The 17145-nt window shown below is 43.2% G+C and overlaps 1 protein-coding gene across 3 annotated transcripts in view; it reads right to left on the reverse strand.

Annotated features, from left to right (window-relative positions):
* BMPR2 (bone morphogenetic protein receptor type 2) overlaps positions 1 to 17145 on the reverse strand; it is a 626887-nt gene that overhangs the window by 74106 nt on the left and 535636 nt on the right. For all 3 annotated transcript variants that reach the window (XM_085648967.1, XM_085648966.1, XM_085648965.1), the window contains one exon: positions 13720 to 13856. In XM_085648967.1, the coding sequence (XP_085505093.1) occupies positions 13720 to 13856 (137 nt within the window). The remainder of the gene's footprint in view (positions 1 to 13719; positions 13857 to 17145) is intronic.

Raw genomic sequence — 17145 nt, forward strand, 5'->3', positions numbered from 1 at the left:
ACAGAATGTTGGGCTGAAGCAGAAACTCCAACCTGCTTCCCCAGTTGCAAAGTCTGCAGCTCTGGAAGTAACACCACATCCTCTCCCATAAGTGCAACATTTAATCAAGTGGTCAAATGGATACAAAAACATAAAGATTACAAATAATTTAAAAGTTCTTTGTCGCTATTTGAAAATTCAGAAAATATGTCCTCATTTTAGTTTTTTAGAGCACTAACCATAATTTTGATGCAAATAAGACCCTCTCATATATGTCATTTCTAAAGGAAATGCTCTAGGTATTACAGTTTTGATTACATCAAGATGATGTCAGGCGTTCCACACTTTGGTAATAAATATAGAATGTTAGCAATCTAGTTGTTCATTGGGATACTGTTGAGAGGCAGAGGCCAGGGGCACGGACTCTGAAAATTGAAGGCAGGTAGGAGAGTGCAGAGGCAACAATTTGACCACACTGGGCAGGCAGGAAGGGCAGTGGCAGCACAACAGACTATGGAGGGCAGTGGAAAGGGGGGCATGGTCAATAAACCAACAATACAGGACTGGCAAGAGAGGCTGTGGCAATATAAAATAGTCCATTGTGGGCAAAAGGAAGAGGCAATGATAGTACAACCATACATGCCAACAGACCCGTTTCAGCCAGGAAACGTCCAATGTTTTTAAGCTCAAATGGGCTTTATTTGATCTGTCTCCTGCCTACAAGCTCCACTTTTTCAATGTAACTCAAAGGGGAAAATCAATACCCCAGTTTATTTTCAAAATCTCCCTCTTACCAAGTTCAAAATGTTCGCAAGTATGGTACATTGGATCATGGTAGGCAGGAGGAATTGGGGTAGGGACATGGACTCGGATAACAGAGGACAGGAGGGACATGGAGAGGTGCACCAAACTGACCCTACAGGGTAGGCATCAGGGTTTGCAGCAGCACAATACACCACACAGGGCATGCGGGACGGGAGTGCAGCACAACAATCCATAGAAAGCAATAGGGAGGGGACAGGACCATGCACATGGACAACAGAGAACAGAGGGGAAAGAGGCAATGGTAGCTAGCTGACCATAATGAACAGACAGGAGAGAAAGCTGCAGCATAACAGACAATAAAAGGCAGGAGGGACGGATCAGGGGCATTACAATGGAACAGGCAAGCCAGGAGGGAGGGAATAGGAGTCTGCACATGGAAACAGAGGGCTGGAGGCAAGGGGGCAGGGCAGGAGCAGCAAGATGACCATGGAGGTCAGGCAGGATGGGCACTAGAAACAAGACACACCATGGAGAGCAACAGTGAGACTATGATGGCATACACACAGACCATGGAGGGAAGGTGCGAGGGAGTCAGGGGCAGCTGGCTGACCACACAGGGAAGGTGGGAGGGGTCATGGCAGCACAGAAGACCATGCATGGCAAGCGGGAGGGTTAGTGGCAGCACAATGGCTATGATGGGCAAGAAGGAGGGTGCAGTGGCATGCACAAAGGACCATGGAGGATAGAAGGGAGGGTCAGGAACTGGGCACAGACAAGAGAGTTCAGGGGAAGGGGCCTCACAACAGACCACGTGGGGCAGGCAGGAGGAGCAGTTGCAGCACAACAGACCAGGGAGTGCAGAAGGGTGTGGCAGTAAAATGGACCATGGAGGACAGCAGGAAGGGGATAGGGCATGGCATGGGGATAGGGCATGGCATGTGGACAGGCAGGGTGGAGGGGGCAGGGACAGGTTACAGTCATCTGACAATGCTAGGCAGGTGGGAGGGGAGTGGCAGCTCAACAGAACATTCAAGAGTAGATAGGAGTGGCAGGTCCATGGAACATGGTGGGCAAAAAGGATGGAGCAGGGGCATGCACAAAGACATCGGAGGGCAGGGGGAAGGAGAATAGGGGCAGCAAGCTAAGCACAGAGGCTAAGCAGGAGGTCAATGATGGGCCATAGAATTGGGCAATCGAGGGCAGGAGGAGTGGTCTGGTACATCATGCTAAATGGAGGGCAGTGGCACACATCAGACCATGCATGGCAGGAGGGAGGAGGCTAGTCCATGGATTCAGACAACAGAGGATAGGGAGGAGGTGGATGGGGCAGCAAGCTAACTGTTCAGACAAGGTGGGTATTAGGAACTTTATTGTTTTTAAAATGTGTGTCTGTGCGAACTACTTAAAATATAAACAAGTATGCAGCATAATCTCACTTTTATTCAGGAAGAAGACGACGTTTGTGACTGTGACTCCAGGCTCACTTGGCAGAAACACCCCCTGACCCTCCACCCCCATCGCAAAATGTAATGCCCGTGAAAAGGGTAGGTGGACGCAGTGTTATATAAAATATAGTCCTGAGAGCACAATTGAAAATGAAAACTAGATATAGTATATGGTATAAACTATGCACCAAAAAGTGTGAAATAAGATGAACCGGGGCGTGTAATATAATATGCAATACATTGTGCGCAATGACAGATTCATTGGAGAGCGCGAGATAGCACAGGCACTAGCGCGTGCTATGCGATATGCTCCTTGGAGTGTAATATGCACAGGGCAGTGTTGTGTAACCTAACTAGTCTCTAAAGTTGTAATATAAAATATGTGCTGGGGAGTGTAACATTGCATATGCACTCTGACAAAGATATGGATCCCAGATTGTAATATGTATGGCATAGCGCTGTGCGTTATAACATAGGCATCGAGGAAGGCACGTTAGATGGGGCAATATAACCCGTGCGAAGGCAAGTGTGGCATGACATATTCATGGGATGGTGTTACAGTGCACATGGGCTAGAGAGTGTCATAGCACACGCACTAGCTGGTGGAATACAACACAGAGGTGTGTGGCACTCGGCGGGCACTGGTGGGTGTAACACAGCATTGGGCTCAGCCAGGAGCACGCTGTGACTCTCAAGTGAGGTTCGTCTCCTTTCCAGAGAGTAAAATAAAAAGTAATACACATCCGGCGGTGGATGTGTGTTTTATTAACCGTGAGGAGGGTTTCTTGCATAGTTTGGTCGAATTTTTGTCAAATCCCCTTTGAATGGCTTGGTGTGCGTGTGTATTAAATGTGCCCGTCAATAGCTACCCATGTTTGTATAAATAAACGACAAGGGTGTCTACTTGGAGAGTACCCACCGGCGGGGGCGCCGGGATTAGGCACGGTAGGGCGTCAGACACGTCAGAGCTTCACTAGCGGTGTAAATACATTCCACGTGGATTCATTGTCTACATAGTCGCCTTTTAATGAATATCACGCAAATCGTCATGGTGATAGGTACATACGGTTTGTCCAGCATGCCCTAGGTGTTTCTATAAATATATATATTTTTTAAATAATAAAAAACAAAGGCCGGCCCCGGGGGTTGGGGTCACCGTGGCCGATTAAGGCCTTGGGAGGGCGGCCACGCAGCCCCCTTCCAAATAAATGTTTTTCAACAAAAGAAATTAGGGTGCAGGCCCTGGGGGATGGTTTCCCCAGGGCCAATAAATTAGAAAAATAAGGGGGGCCACACAGCCCTCCTTAATAAAATAAAATAAATAAAAAACCGGCATAGCGCCGGAGGCCACGCCCCCTCCTTGCAGCACTCTGTAAACGTGCCCCCTGGCCAGTTGTAAGTTGGGGAATTAATTCCCCTTCAATACTGAGGGTCCCTTAGGGCCAACTAGCCCAACAGGTATGTCCAATATGCGCCAGGGAGCTGCGTTGCAAACAGGTGTTCTGAGGCCACGCCCCTTTTTTACACCTCTATGCAACGCAGCTCTGTGGCGCTTACTGGAGGTACCTAGTGGGCTAGTTTGACCCTAGGGACCCTTAGGATTAAAGGGGACTTAGTCTCTCAACTTAGAAAGGCCACAGGACGCGTTTACACAGTGGTGAAGGGAGGGGACGGGACCTGAGTTGACGTGTGCAAACACGCCCTGTGGCGCGTTTTAAGTTGGGGAAATAATTCCCTTTCAATCCTGAGGAAATCTGGGACCCAACTAGCCCACCAGGTGCTTCCAGTAAGCGCCACTGCTCTGCTTTGCAGAGAGGTGGTGCAGGCCGTGCCCCTTTTTACACCTCTCTGCAATGGCGCTTACTGGACGTACCTAGGTGGCTATTTTGCCCCTATGGACCCTCAGGATTCGAGGGGACTTAATCTCCCAACTTAAAACGGCCACAGGGCGTGTTTACACAGTGGGGAAGGGAGGGGACGGGGCCTGAGGTGACGTGTGCAAACACGCCCTATGGCGCGTTTTAAGTTGGGGAAATAATTCCCCTTCAATCCTGAGGGCCCCTGGGGGCTAAATAACCCACCAGGTGCTTCCAGTAAGCGCCACTGAGCTGCGTTGCAGAGAGGTTGTCCAGGCCGTGCCACTTTTTACACCTCTCTGCAACGCTGCTCTGTGGCGCTTACTGGAGGTACCTAGTGGGCTAGTTGGACCCTAGGGACCCTCAGGATTCAAATGAACTTAATCTCTCAACTAAAAACGGCCACAGTGCGTGTTTACACAATGGTGAAGGGAGGGGACGGGGCCTGAGTTAACGTATGCAAACACGCCCTGAGGCACGTTTTAAGTTGGGGAAATAATTCCCCTTCAATCCTGAGGGAACCTGGGGGCCAACTAGCCCACCAGGTGCTTCCAGTAAGCGCCACTGAGCTGCATTGCAGAGAGGTGGTCTAGGCCGTGCCCCTTTTTACATCTCTCTGCAACGCAGCTCTGTGGCGCTTAAAGGAGGTACCTAGTGGTCTAGTTGGACCGTAGGTACCCTCAGGATTCAAGTGGACACAGGGCGTGTTTACACAGTGGGGAAAGGAGGGGACGGGGCCTGAGGTGACGTGTGCAAACACGCCCTGTGGCGCGTTTTAAGAGGTAGTTTTAATCCCCTGCCCTATTATATACTAGGGGCTTACAGAGGAGGTCATGCTAATCACAGGGGAACCCCAACGCATAGTATTCCCTAGTGTATGTAGGTGTTTTCACTGTATTCTGAGTGTCTTTTAACATAGCACTGGCTCTAGGACTGGTTAGCCAGACACCGTTACCACCAGAATCCGTCTGAAAAAGTTGAGGGTACAGGATGATTTTGCAACAAGGCTTCTTTCTGCTCTTCTGTTTGTTCTTTCTGCACGTTATCCTTCTTCCTGCACTTTTCTTCGTCTTTGAGGACTTCTGTTGCTTCTCTCTGCATTTCTTTTTTTTCTTTCTGTGCGTTCTTTCGTCACATGTCCTATCTCTGTAGGCATAGTTAGAAATTAGCATTTAAAAAACCTTTGAAATTCACTGAAAAAACCATAGGTTTCAGGGGCGTTCTAGTTAGCTGGACTTTTCACTCATACAAAACCATTGAAATTCCCCCGTTATAGTTAGTTCAGCTAACTATAACTCGCGCGCCCACAATGCACTGCTGATGACGTCACATATTACATCACTCATGACATGGTCAGTGACATCACTCATGACATCACTGATGACATCTCAAATGACATCTCAAATGACATCACTGATGACATCATCCTTGTGATAGAGTGGCAGACCTCCTCTCCCCCTAATATAACCTTTGATACACACATTCAAAAATAGAAACTCAAATTTTCAAAACAATGGACATACCAATACCAGTTACAACAACCTATTCAGTAATTCTAAGAGCCACATCCACTCATTCAACAACAGTCCTATACAGTCACTCATACGTGTACTCACTCATCATATGTACTCATACACCTATACATCCTGTTACACAACACCACTCATCCATAGAGTTACTCGCACACAGTCACTCATGCTAATAAAGAATCAAACATCCATTTACTTGCATATACAGTTATACACACACCACCACACTTACTTCTACAGAAACTTACACATACTTAGTCTTTTAAACAATCACTTATAGAAACACATACTTATTCATACAGGAACTCTTCCAATCTCTCACTCTCACATATACTCACTTATATACACCAATAGTCACATATACTAGTTTAAAACATATGTAGTTACTCATAGAGACACTATTGAGACAGTCATTCACTCACTAACACGCCCATGCACACACTCATCCACCCATACAGTCCTGCACACATGCTGTCTTCAACACATACAGTGAGTCACTCATTCATGCACCTATGCACTACGTAATACCCCCCACCGAACCATACAGACACTCAGACACTCATACCGATACTCAAAAAACCAACTAATAACCTATATAGACACTCATGTAGCTACTCACCAACCCATGCAGCCACTTATACACAAAGTGAGAGACTGATACAGATATTTACATATTTAAACATTACTCACTAAGCCATGTATTCACTAAGATACACTTAGTTATACAATCAATTTTTCAAAAACAAATCATCCATTTAGACACTTATATACCCATTTATTCTTCCATCGACTGTGAGATATACATATATAAAACATATGTAATTTTCAGAAAAACACACATTCACTGGATGATGTCATCAGTGATGTCATCATTGATGTCATTTGAGATGTCATCAGTGATGTCATCAATGATGTCACTGACCACATCATGAGTGATGTAATATGTGACGTCATCAGCAGTGCATTGAGGGCACGCGAGTTATAGTTAGCTGAACTAACTATAACGGGGGAATTTCAATGGTTTTGTACGAGTGAAAAGTCCAGCTAACTATAACACCCCTGAAACCTATGGTTTCTTCAGTGAATTTCTAAGGTTTTTTAAATGCTAATTCCTAACTATAACATGCCTGAAACCTATAGTTTTTTCAGTGAATATATATATATATATACATACATATATGAAAATAAATGCATATATAAATATTATTCTAACAAGCAATTAAGTGGAAGGTGGGTAGTGCTAAAATAATCCTTAATGCAATGCATCAATTACTTGTAATATTTAAAGGAAAAGAAAAAGAAAAGAACCATACAGAGATATATCAATATATAAACATATTTTCTATCCTACACCTTATTAAATAAGACCTCCATTAAAAGAGGCTTCCCTTTATTGAAATAGGTTCAGTAGTACTGTGTCGCACGGATGCGTCGGCACGCTGTGAAGATTCCAGGCAGTAATGCTGCGTAAACGTGTGAGTCGTCTTCCACGTTGCAGCTCTGCAGATCTTTTCATGGGACACTCCGGCAAATAGAGCAACTGATGCTAAAACTGCTCTAGTGGAGTGCGCGCTCACAGTCCTTGATAATGGTTTGCCAGCCTTGTCGTGGCAAAATTATATTGCGCTCGCTATCCATCTAGCTATGGTAGCCTAAGAAACTGCCATGCCCTGGCAGTTTTGACCATAAGCAACGAATAACTGATTCGAATGACCTTAGTCCTTTGTAAGTAAAATTTAAGACATCTTTTTATGTCTAGAGTGTGAAGCATCTTTTCAGCAGGCGTGGAAGGGTTAGGGAAGAAAGTTCTCAGGATAACAAGCTCATTCAAATGGAATTGAGATGGCACTTTTGGGATGAATTTAGGGTTTATCCTAAGCATGGCCATTTCGTCAGTGAAGCGCAAGAAAGGATGAGATATGGTGAAAGCCTGTATTTCACTAACCCTTACTGTTGATGTGAGCGCCAAAAGAAGAGCGACTTTCCTAGTTAAGTATTTCAAGTCTGCCTTGTGAATGGGCTCAAATGGCTGTTTTAGCAATTGAGATAATACCACGTTAAGTTGCCACTCTGGGGGTGGAGCTCTGATGGGCGGTAAAGTTCTAAACAGTCCTTTCAAAAATTGCTTTACGATTCTTGAGGACCATAAAGACGGACATTTAGTTGATCGCCTTTCTCTTGATATAGCAGCCAGGTGAACTTTAACTGATGGGTGTGCCAGACCACATTTAGCTAAGGAGAGCAAATAAGGTAAAGCTTCTTCTGAAGCAGAGAGAAAAGGATGTACTTCATTTTGCCTGTGCTGTCAGCTCTAGACTAAGCAAGACTTATGTCTTTGCATTCTTGAGTAATGTTCAGATCTTTAACTTCGAAGAATTCAGGAGCCACGCATGAAGTTGTAGAGTAGCTGGTTCCGGGTGACATACTTAGCCTTTGTTCTTGGTCAACAGCGTTAGTGTTGGCAATAGGCGGATGGGTTGAGCTTCCGACAATAGGAAAAGTTCCAAGTACCAGTGTTGTCTGGGCCACTAGGGGGCTATCAGCAGAATGCAACAGTGTTCCCATTTCATCTTCGTGAGGACCCTGGGTATCAGAAGAATGGGGGGAAAGCATATGCATAGATCCCTGACCAGTGCATTAAAAGAGCATTCCCCCGTGAGCTTGGGAGAGGAAATCTGCTTGCGAAGAATCGGCATTTGGAGTTGATCATGGTCGCAAACAGGTCCAGCGCTGGTTTTCCCCAGATCGCAAATATTCTGCCCAGTTGTTTCTGTTCCAGCTCCCACTCGTGACAGCTGTCGTTCGTTCTGCTCAAAGCATCCGCTAGGGTATTTTGGAGGCCTGGAACATGCTCCGCTGTCAAGGAAACTCGGTGGAGCATCAGCCAGTTCCATAACTTTTGGGCTTCCTGTGACAGAGATGGGGACTTTGTGCCTCCCTGTTTGTTGATATAGAACATGCTTGTGGTGTTGTCCGTGCTGATCAACACTGATGATCTCTGTATTTGAGGGAGGAAAGCCTGAAGGGAGAGAAAAATGGCTTTCAATTCCAACCTGTTTATGTGCATTTGGCGTTGAGCTAAGGACCACTTACCTTGAACCTGCAGGTCCTGTAAGTGTCCTCCCCAGCCTTCCATAGAGGCGTCTGTTGTTACTATGTAGTCTGGAATAGCCGGGAGAAAAGACAAGTCCCTGTGACAGATGTGATTTCTGAGCCCACCACTGGAAATCTTCTTTCATCCGCGGAGTGATATTTACCATGTCGTCGAAAGAACCTTTGGTTTGGATCCATTGGCATTGTAGTTCCTCTTGAAGAGGCCTCACATGTAAGCGAGCCAGCGGTACGAGATCTATTGCCGAAGAGAGCACTCCCAGTAGAGACCTGTACAGTCTTACAGAAATGCACTTTTTCCTGGCCAATTTGAGTGCTAATGCTTGCAATCGTTATTGTCTTTCCTGGGAAAGGAAGGCTTTGTTCTGATTGGTGTCCCATCTGGCACCTAGAAATGTCATTATCTGGTTTGGAAGGACCGAAGATTTTTGATAATTAATTGAGAGACCCAACTTGCGAAACAGGGTTAGACAACCGTCCGTTGCAGCTTTAACTAGACGAGCTGATGGTGCTTTCAGAAGCCAATAGTCTAGGTATGGAAATACCTGATGACCTTTGCTCCGCAAGGCTGCTGCCACCGGAGCAAGAAACTTCGTGAAAGTCTGTGGAGCCGATTTGAGGCAAAATGATAGTGGGTACCAGCCACTGTGAACCGTAGGAACTTTGTGCTTTGGATGAATAGGGACATGAAAGTATGCATCTTCGAGATCCAATGAAGTCATGAAGTTGCCGCTGTTGAGGCGTCGTAGCATGTCTGAAGACGTTACCATCCTGAATGTTTGACTTTAAGAATTTGTTTAATTTCCTGAGGTCTAAGATAGGCCTCCACTCCCCTGATTTTTTGCGAATGAGAAAGAAACGGCAGTAGAAACCTTTCCTTCTCTGAGGAAAAGGGACTTTTTCTATTGCTCCTTTCCAAAGCATGATCTTTTCTTCCTTTTTGAGTACGTGAAGAAGAGGGGGATGTGATCCCATGGGAGGGGTATTCGAAGGTATTTGAGTAAATTCCAAAGTGTGGCCATAAGAGATGAGATCTAGGACCCACTTGTCTGACGTGATTTTGTGCCACTGTTGGATATGCTTGGAGATTTTCGCACCATTTGGGGGAAAAGGAAAAGCAACTGGTACCCTGTCGCAATCACTGCTTGCGACCGGAGTCGCGGCCTTGAGATCCTGGCTTTCGTCTGGAGCCTTGTCTAGAGAAACCAGCCTTTGTCAGTAGGCGGTAGGATTGTTGTTGGGATCCTTGGCGATATTGTGGCTGGTAGGACTGGTAAGTCTGGAGCGCTAGTAATTTCCCCATTATCCTGAGAAACCCCGGCCTCGGGTGTCCTTACAGGCCTGAAAAGGTCTAGCAGATGAAACACGTGTTGTCTGTCCCTACCATATGCATCGAGCAAAGATGATTTTTTAATGATAATACTGAATTTCTAAGAACTGTACAGTGACGAATGTCAGTTGGAACACTTGTGTTATAATTCTTGTTGCATTCTTAAATATTAGGCCTTGTATGTATATGTTTTCTGGTCCACTGTATTCTATACTTAAATACACTTTACTAATGTTAAAACCTTCTTTGAATACGTTATATTTTGGGTGCTCCAGGCAAAATAGTTTTCTCATGTTTGGAATGGCTGTAAGGAATTTTCATATTGACACTCTGTAGTAGCAGATGTGTAGTCTTTTGAGGCACAATTCTTACCTCTACCACATTTCTGCGAGGTGGAGGGGATTGTGCGGCTGTGTTGTTTCAACTGCTACTATTGTGATATATATTGTATACAATATACATAGTCACTGAAAAAAAACCAAAGGCTATAGGGACGTTATAATTACGTTGAGATTTTACGCACACAAAACCATAGAAATTCAGCATTTATAGTTATCTCAAGTAACTAGGACTCCCGCTCCCTCCATGCACAGTTTTCTCATCAATAAGTTCACTGCAAATGTTGCATTGATATTGTCAATGATGTCATAGAAGATGTCATGAGTGATGTAATGTGTGGGGTTATTAGCAGTGCATGGCAAGGGCGAGAGTCATAGTTACCTGAATTTCTATGTTTCTGTGTCTGTAAAATCTGAGCCTAACTATAATGTCCCTGTAACCTTGGTTTTTTTTCACTGAATTTCTACTTTTTTTTAATGCTATTTCCTAACTATAACATCCCTGTAACCTTTGGTTTTTTCACCGAATTTCAACCGTTTTCTAATGCTTTTTTCGAACTATAACATCCCTGTAACCTTTGGTTCAGTGAATTTCATGTTTCTTTTTTTTAACATAAAGTAATATCTAATTACCATACATTGATCCAACCGCAGACACATATGGCCTGGCCGCCAACCGCAGGCTGAGCACGACCAGGGGTTGGCCGCATGCAGCCAACCCCAAGCCATGGTCTTGGGCCGTATGCAACGGGAGGATGGCTACAAAGGCAGCAAACACATGGGCCCCCTCTCCGGACTGCTTTTGGATATGGAGATATATATATATATATACACACACATCTATATATATATAGATATATCTATCTATATAGATATATACATATCTATATATATATATAGATATATATACACATGTACACACACACTTGTGCTACTTTATTATTTGTTAAAGTGGATGGAGTATGAATTTCTAGCTACATGCAAAACAGTTTTTTTTTGTTAGAAGTCTGGCCTAGGTCTCGCCATATTCATGTTTTCCAAAAGAATCGCAGTAAAAATACACAAACACAAATTAAAACTGAAGGGCTGCAGCACTCCTTTGGGATCCCGAGGGGTGACTATCTACTCCACGCAGCCCTGGTGGCAGGTCTCCAAAAGCACTGGAACGCGGGACTTTCCGAACCCCAGACGGTTGACGGCTGTCAGTATGTGGTCATGGCGGCGGGCACAACTAAGGCTATCACATGCCTATACCAGAGAATGGCGACGGAACATCTAGCCCCTCTGACCGCATTGAAGGACAAATGGGAAATGGACATCGGGAAACCCATCCCAGCTCTGACGTGGCCCACGCTGCAGAGACGGGCCTGGAAGAGCACACGTAATGCCCGGTTTCAACTGGTGCAGTACTTCATCTTGCATAGGGCATACTTGACGCCAGTTAAATTATTTCAGTACTGTCGATTGCTTGTCCCAAGTGACAGGGCGCGAACTGGGGGTGGAAATGGAAGTTTGTCTGTTATGGTTTCCCCACACGCCGCGCACGAAAATCAGGAGCAAGTTTTGCGACCTAGGGCTGGTTGTGGCTAAAAGAGAAATCACCCTGCACTGGAAATCAGGAGCTGGTCCCAGCTTTACGAGATGGAGAGCGGCCTTCACCAAATGGGCGGATAGTGAGGGCACACTTCGGCTGCAGCTAGCGCTGCGGGGAAACGATGAAAAGGCGCTGGCCATGGCACATGCATGGGAAGCACTAGTGGTTGAACTCCGAGTGTGGGGAGCAGATGTGGAGGAGGGCACTGAAGCACAGGAGCAGCCTGTAGAAGCGTAATCGTAGAGAGGTACTCGATAGACCACGCGGGAGGGCTTTCCTTCTCCTTACTGCTTTGAGCCTGACTATGGGGGTGGGGAGTGGCCGGCAGCCACTAACACGGCTACTTCAAAAGAGAGACTTCTCCTGGTACCTGGTGTTATGGCACACTGACATGTGGGAGGGGGGAGGGTGTAATTGCATATGGGAGTGCTGGGGGACAGTGACTTACTAGCTGGAAGTGGTTTAGACTGTATTATGCACTGGTTCCTACATGCTGGATATGATCAGGGGTGTGATGATGTTTGATGATGGCAATTGTAATCGGGTAAAGCAATAAAAATTGTTTTTGCAAAAAAAAAAAAAAAAAAACACAAATTAAAACTGAAAAAAACACTGATCGTTACAAATTATGGAGTTATGGTTGCCACCAAAATCCATTAGTCGGACAACAGCCATGCAAACCATGACTCACACTTCAAAACCTAATGCTCAGGACTTCACGCTTAATGTACAAGATGCAATTACAAATACTGTAATCATTTTACAGACACATTTACTTATCATACTATCCTTACCACTTTGAAAGTGAGGACTATCAATTCAGCTTTATTTATGTGTTGTTTGAGTCTGTGTTTTTCTTTAATTATATATTGCTTTTAGGTGCTGTTTATACGTATAAATATTGCGAGGTCATGACGTATTGCATCCAACTGGTTTCAGCTATGTATTTGGCAAGGTAGAAGATAATAACTCAACAGCTGTTGTGTCTGTATTATAAGATGCAAATAGGTTCTTCAAGTGACAGCATGTTGGATTTAACCAGATGTCAGAGATCCTCTTTCAGCTCATTTGTCAATGCTTTATCTGGCTTTTCAAGATCATCCAACCACGATATCTAGAATCTGGATATTTGTAACCGATCATTAACCTGCCTTATCAGTGTAGTCAAGATGGTCTAGTGCTTGGAGACTGCATCAACTGATTACAGGAGTACTCTAAAACACACTAAACATAAAAACAAGCACTCCTCCTGTAAACTAATTTTGAAAAAATGGTACAAAACCCCTGGATCATTTAATGTCATTCTGGTACTACTTTGTGTTGTTTTCTTCAGCACTATGGTTGCTTACATGAAACAAATTCCAAAATCAGCAAAGGTGCTGGGGCGTGGCACACTTAGGCATTTTGCCCAATGTCGCAATGAAGGCTGATTATCCTCAAATAACAGGATGACACCTACCATTTGGAGAATTTTTCTTTTTCCAAGTTAACATAATTCCAGCCTTAGTCAGAAGATACCACATCATAAGAATCTATAAGAGTCACACTGAAAAATCCATATTTTAGCACAACAGAAGATGATTTAAGACAGTAGCCCAATCAGATGTAGACCGTCACAACAAAGATTTACCAATGGAAGCAAGATCACAAAACTGAATCAGGAAATGTCTTTATCTCAATAGACAAGAATACATATTATGCATCATAGGAATACATTTAGAATCTTTTTAGGACACTTATGAATTAATGTAGATGATAGTTGCAAATCTCACCAGGCTATTTTCTTTCCAGGCTTCCGGGAACTTTGGACGCTGCTTCTCTCTTGATACCAGGACTTGCATATCTTCAAATGTTGGATGGTTTCCAGCCTCTGCCTGGAATGCCATTTGGTACTCTGGTACAGACTCTCCTGTCAACATATATTTGTTTTCTTTTAAGAAACCAATGAAGACATATGACTTAAAAAAAATTATACCATCATAACACAACTATATTGCTACAGAAAGCTAAAATAAATCAAAGCTGCAACGCCGACTCTATGGTGAGGCAAGCACTTAGCATCATTAATTACCCTTTAAGTTGCTTAACACTACGGCATCCAAACAGGTAGGCTAGCATTTGGTGAAATCACCTTCAATCACAGAAGTTGTCTAGAACCTCTATTGCAGTCAATTTAGACTTCAGTTATTCTTCTCTCCAATGACTGAGATTATCACTATGATAAATGTACTGCACATTGTAATGCTGGGCTAAAAGTCACTAATGGTTTTAGTAGCATTGATAAGTATTTTTTGCTATTTTGGAAGGAAACTTAATAGCTGCAATTTTGAAGCAGACAGTTCTCTGCTTCTCTTAGTTACTTTGAACAACGTTCTGTTTTGGTTAAGCATCAAACATTCTCCTCTTGTCACACCTCAGCTCTAGCTGGAGCAGCTATGTGACCAGACTTTTTCTTGCAGCAGTTGTTCTTCCTTGGAAGTTAGGTACTTATGCATAGCATCTAGCACACAATTTATTTGTTGCTAGGACGGTTTCATCAGTATTTCTAGCATCTCTACTAGCCTAGGAAATAAATTTGGTTCCACTCAATAAAATCTGAAATATGTTACAGATTTCATGAAACCTACATTATTAAAAATATAGACAAAAACGTCTTGTTGACGGGTCATGTTCAGCTGCACCCGAGGTACAATGAGAAAAGCATGAAGCCAAAGATCCCAGCAGAGAAGAGATCTGTTTAAAATATGAGGTTTGTTTTTAAGGTAAAGGTATTTCTAGTGGATAGAAGTCTCTCTGACGAATGATACATTGTTGTGACCATTTCGTCATTAATATCTCCCAGATACTGCCTTCACTGTAACAGCATTTTGCAGCATTTTGCTTGCACACATTCGCCTAAATTTAGTCCACTTCAGTGCCATGCTAGTAGGGTAATCTCTGCTTTTATTTCAAGTTTTTTTCTGACTCATTTTTGTGACCGGTCATTTTTTCGAAATTTATTTGCAAACATATGTACACCAACTTTGGATGGCAGCGCTTTTACTTTTTTTTAGTGCTTTTAATACCTATTGCATATGTTTGCAAAATAAATTAATAAAATAAAGCATTGTAGGCCTGTGAAGACAAAGTTCTCTAGGCAGTAGTTGGAGTAAAGCTCTTGATTTGAGGCCTGATAGAAAATGTCAGGATGAATGACAAAAGAAAACAACATGATGGTAGCCAGTGACTGAAAGATCGTTCACACTAGCTATTACATTAGATACAAGCAACCACTTTGTCCCTGGATATGCATTCATGAACGATGTATACGGATTCTGATCAATCTATCTTGCATTCCCAATAATGTTAATGGGGTTGCTGTGGTCATAAATTTAGCATAAGTACTACAGTACTTTTGCCTACTACATTAATGCTCTCTATCAGGAGGGACAGTGCAAGAAAAAGAGACAAGATACTTATTTTGCATCGCTGAGTCCACATTAGGATATAGTATGGGGAGAGAGCTTTGTTAAATAATGTCCCTCGTCCTGTCTTGTGCTTTTTGCTGTGGTTAAAGTAAAAAGACCACGATGGCGTGCGAGAAAGAAGTAGCTTAAAAATAACAAATGTGGATACAGAGTGGCCGGAATATTGAGCTTTATAGTCACTCTATCTATGATGCCATATCTTCTATGGATTTATGGAACTCACCTTGGGAAACATGGGAGAATATGTATTCCAGAATAGAAATATCAAAGAACATTAACTCGGTTTGCTACCCCTGCCCCTAATCGGGAAGTAGGGTCTGCCAGAGGGGATTCTACACAAACCAGGTGCAAATATAACTATAAACATAATGTTTTATTCTTCAGCATGGATCATATTATAAATTCACATGGTCCATCAATCCTTTATGAGTGATCAAGGTAGTTGTGGCTGCTAATTTGGAATTGTATTAATTAAGTTTCTTAGCATTACTACTGCCTCACAGTGTGACGTGTGAAAGCTTAGAGTGAGCTCCATGTTGGTGCCTTACACAGATCTTGCATCTACGTCGCTTAAGAAAGCTAAGGTTATCAGTTCCTTTTTAATGAACCTTGCTTGCATTGCAACTGCTAGCTGTTAAAACACTCATTTTAACTCTGTTGGAATACAGCTTATTATTTGGGTGTAGGCTTTGAGAACCACCCTGCCACTGTGACTTTGTATGAAAAATTGATTGTCAAGGTCTGCAAATGAATGCCTTGTGTATGTGAAGTTACTGTTTTTTTAAAATGTCACTTTTTGGTCAACATTTTGAGAGGGCATTTGTGCATTGGCAAAACAGACATTAATCTAGTTAGCACTATATAAGATGGTAATAAGTTGGGTGAAAAATTCTTGGTAGAAAAATGATCTTACGGACTTCTGCAAAAGCCTTAATAACTGGTACTTTAAATAAAGAAGTAATTTCTCCATTTCACACATTGGCTGCCAAATACACCTTTGCAGAGGCACATGTTAACCCTCATCTATCAAGTGTAGCAAGTGTTGTCAATGCAACAGATAGTTTGATCGGCACTATAGTACACAATCTTCCAGTAGCTGTAGGATATGTAACTTCGAGGGCATCAATATGTTTGGTCATTTTAAATATGAGAATTATAGAGCCTCAGGCTCCAGATTAAAAATTGCTCCATGCACACTGAGTAAATCTAGAGGTAAAAGCAGCTCCCAATACGGGCTGATAAATCTGATATGAGAACCATGTGTCTTGACATTGCCAGTGAAATGAGTATCATATCATTGTCCAAGTTAACTACCCACCTCTGTCATTAAATAAGTTTGTGGAAAAGTGCATGTAAATATTCGTTATCTATTTATTAACCATGCATTTCCCTATGCAGTGCTGTTTTGGGTGTATGTATAAGTAATCTTGGTCTCATTTGCCTTGGACTAGATACAGACAGGAGTTACCTATGCTTGAAATACTTGATCTATATAGTATTCAGTTGTATTTGCCACTTGCGTATTGCCCAAATGGTTGACTTCATATGGTTAGAGTTTATAACGTATTCCAAGCACATGCTCTGCATCTCTGCGCATGCTCTCTTGTGGTGCTCAGTCTAAAATACCTTATGCTGAATGTGATAGCTCTAAAGAGATTGTGAGTCCTTGTTTCAGTAAGTTGTGTTAGCCCTCAGGATCTGGACAATTTTGATACGCAAGTGAGATTAGAA

This window comes from Triturus cristatus, chromosome 3_2 (genome assembly GCF_964204655.1).
Source record: "Triturus cristatus chromosome 3_2, aTriCri1.1, whole genome shotgun sequence".
In the NCBI taxonomy this organism is placed as follows: domain Eukaryota; kingdom Metazoa; phylum Chordata; class Amphibia; order Caudata; family Salamandridae; genus Triturus; species Triturus cristatus.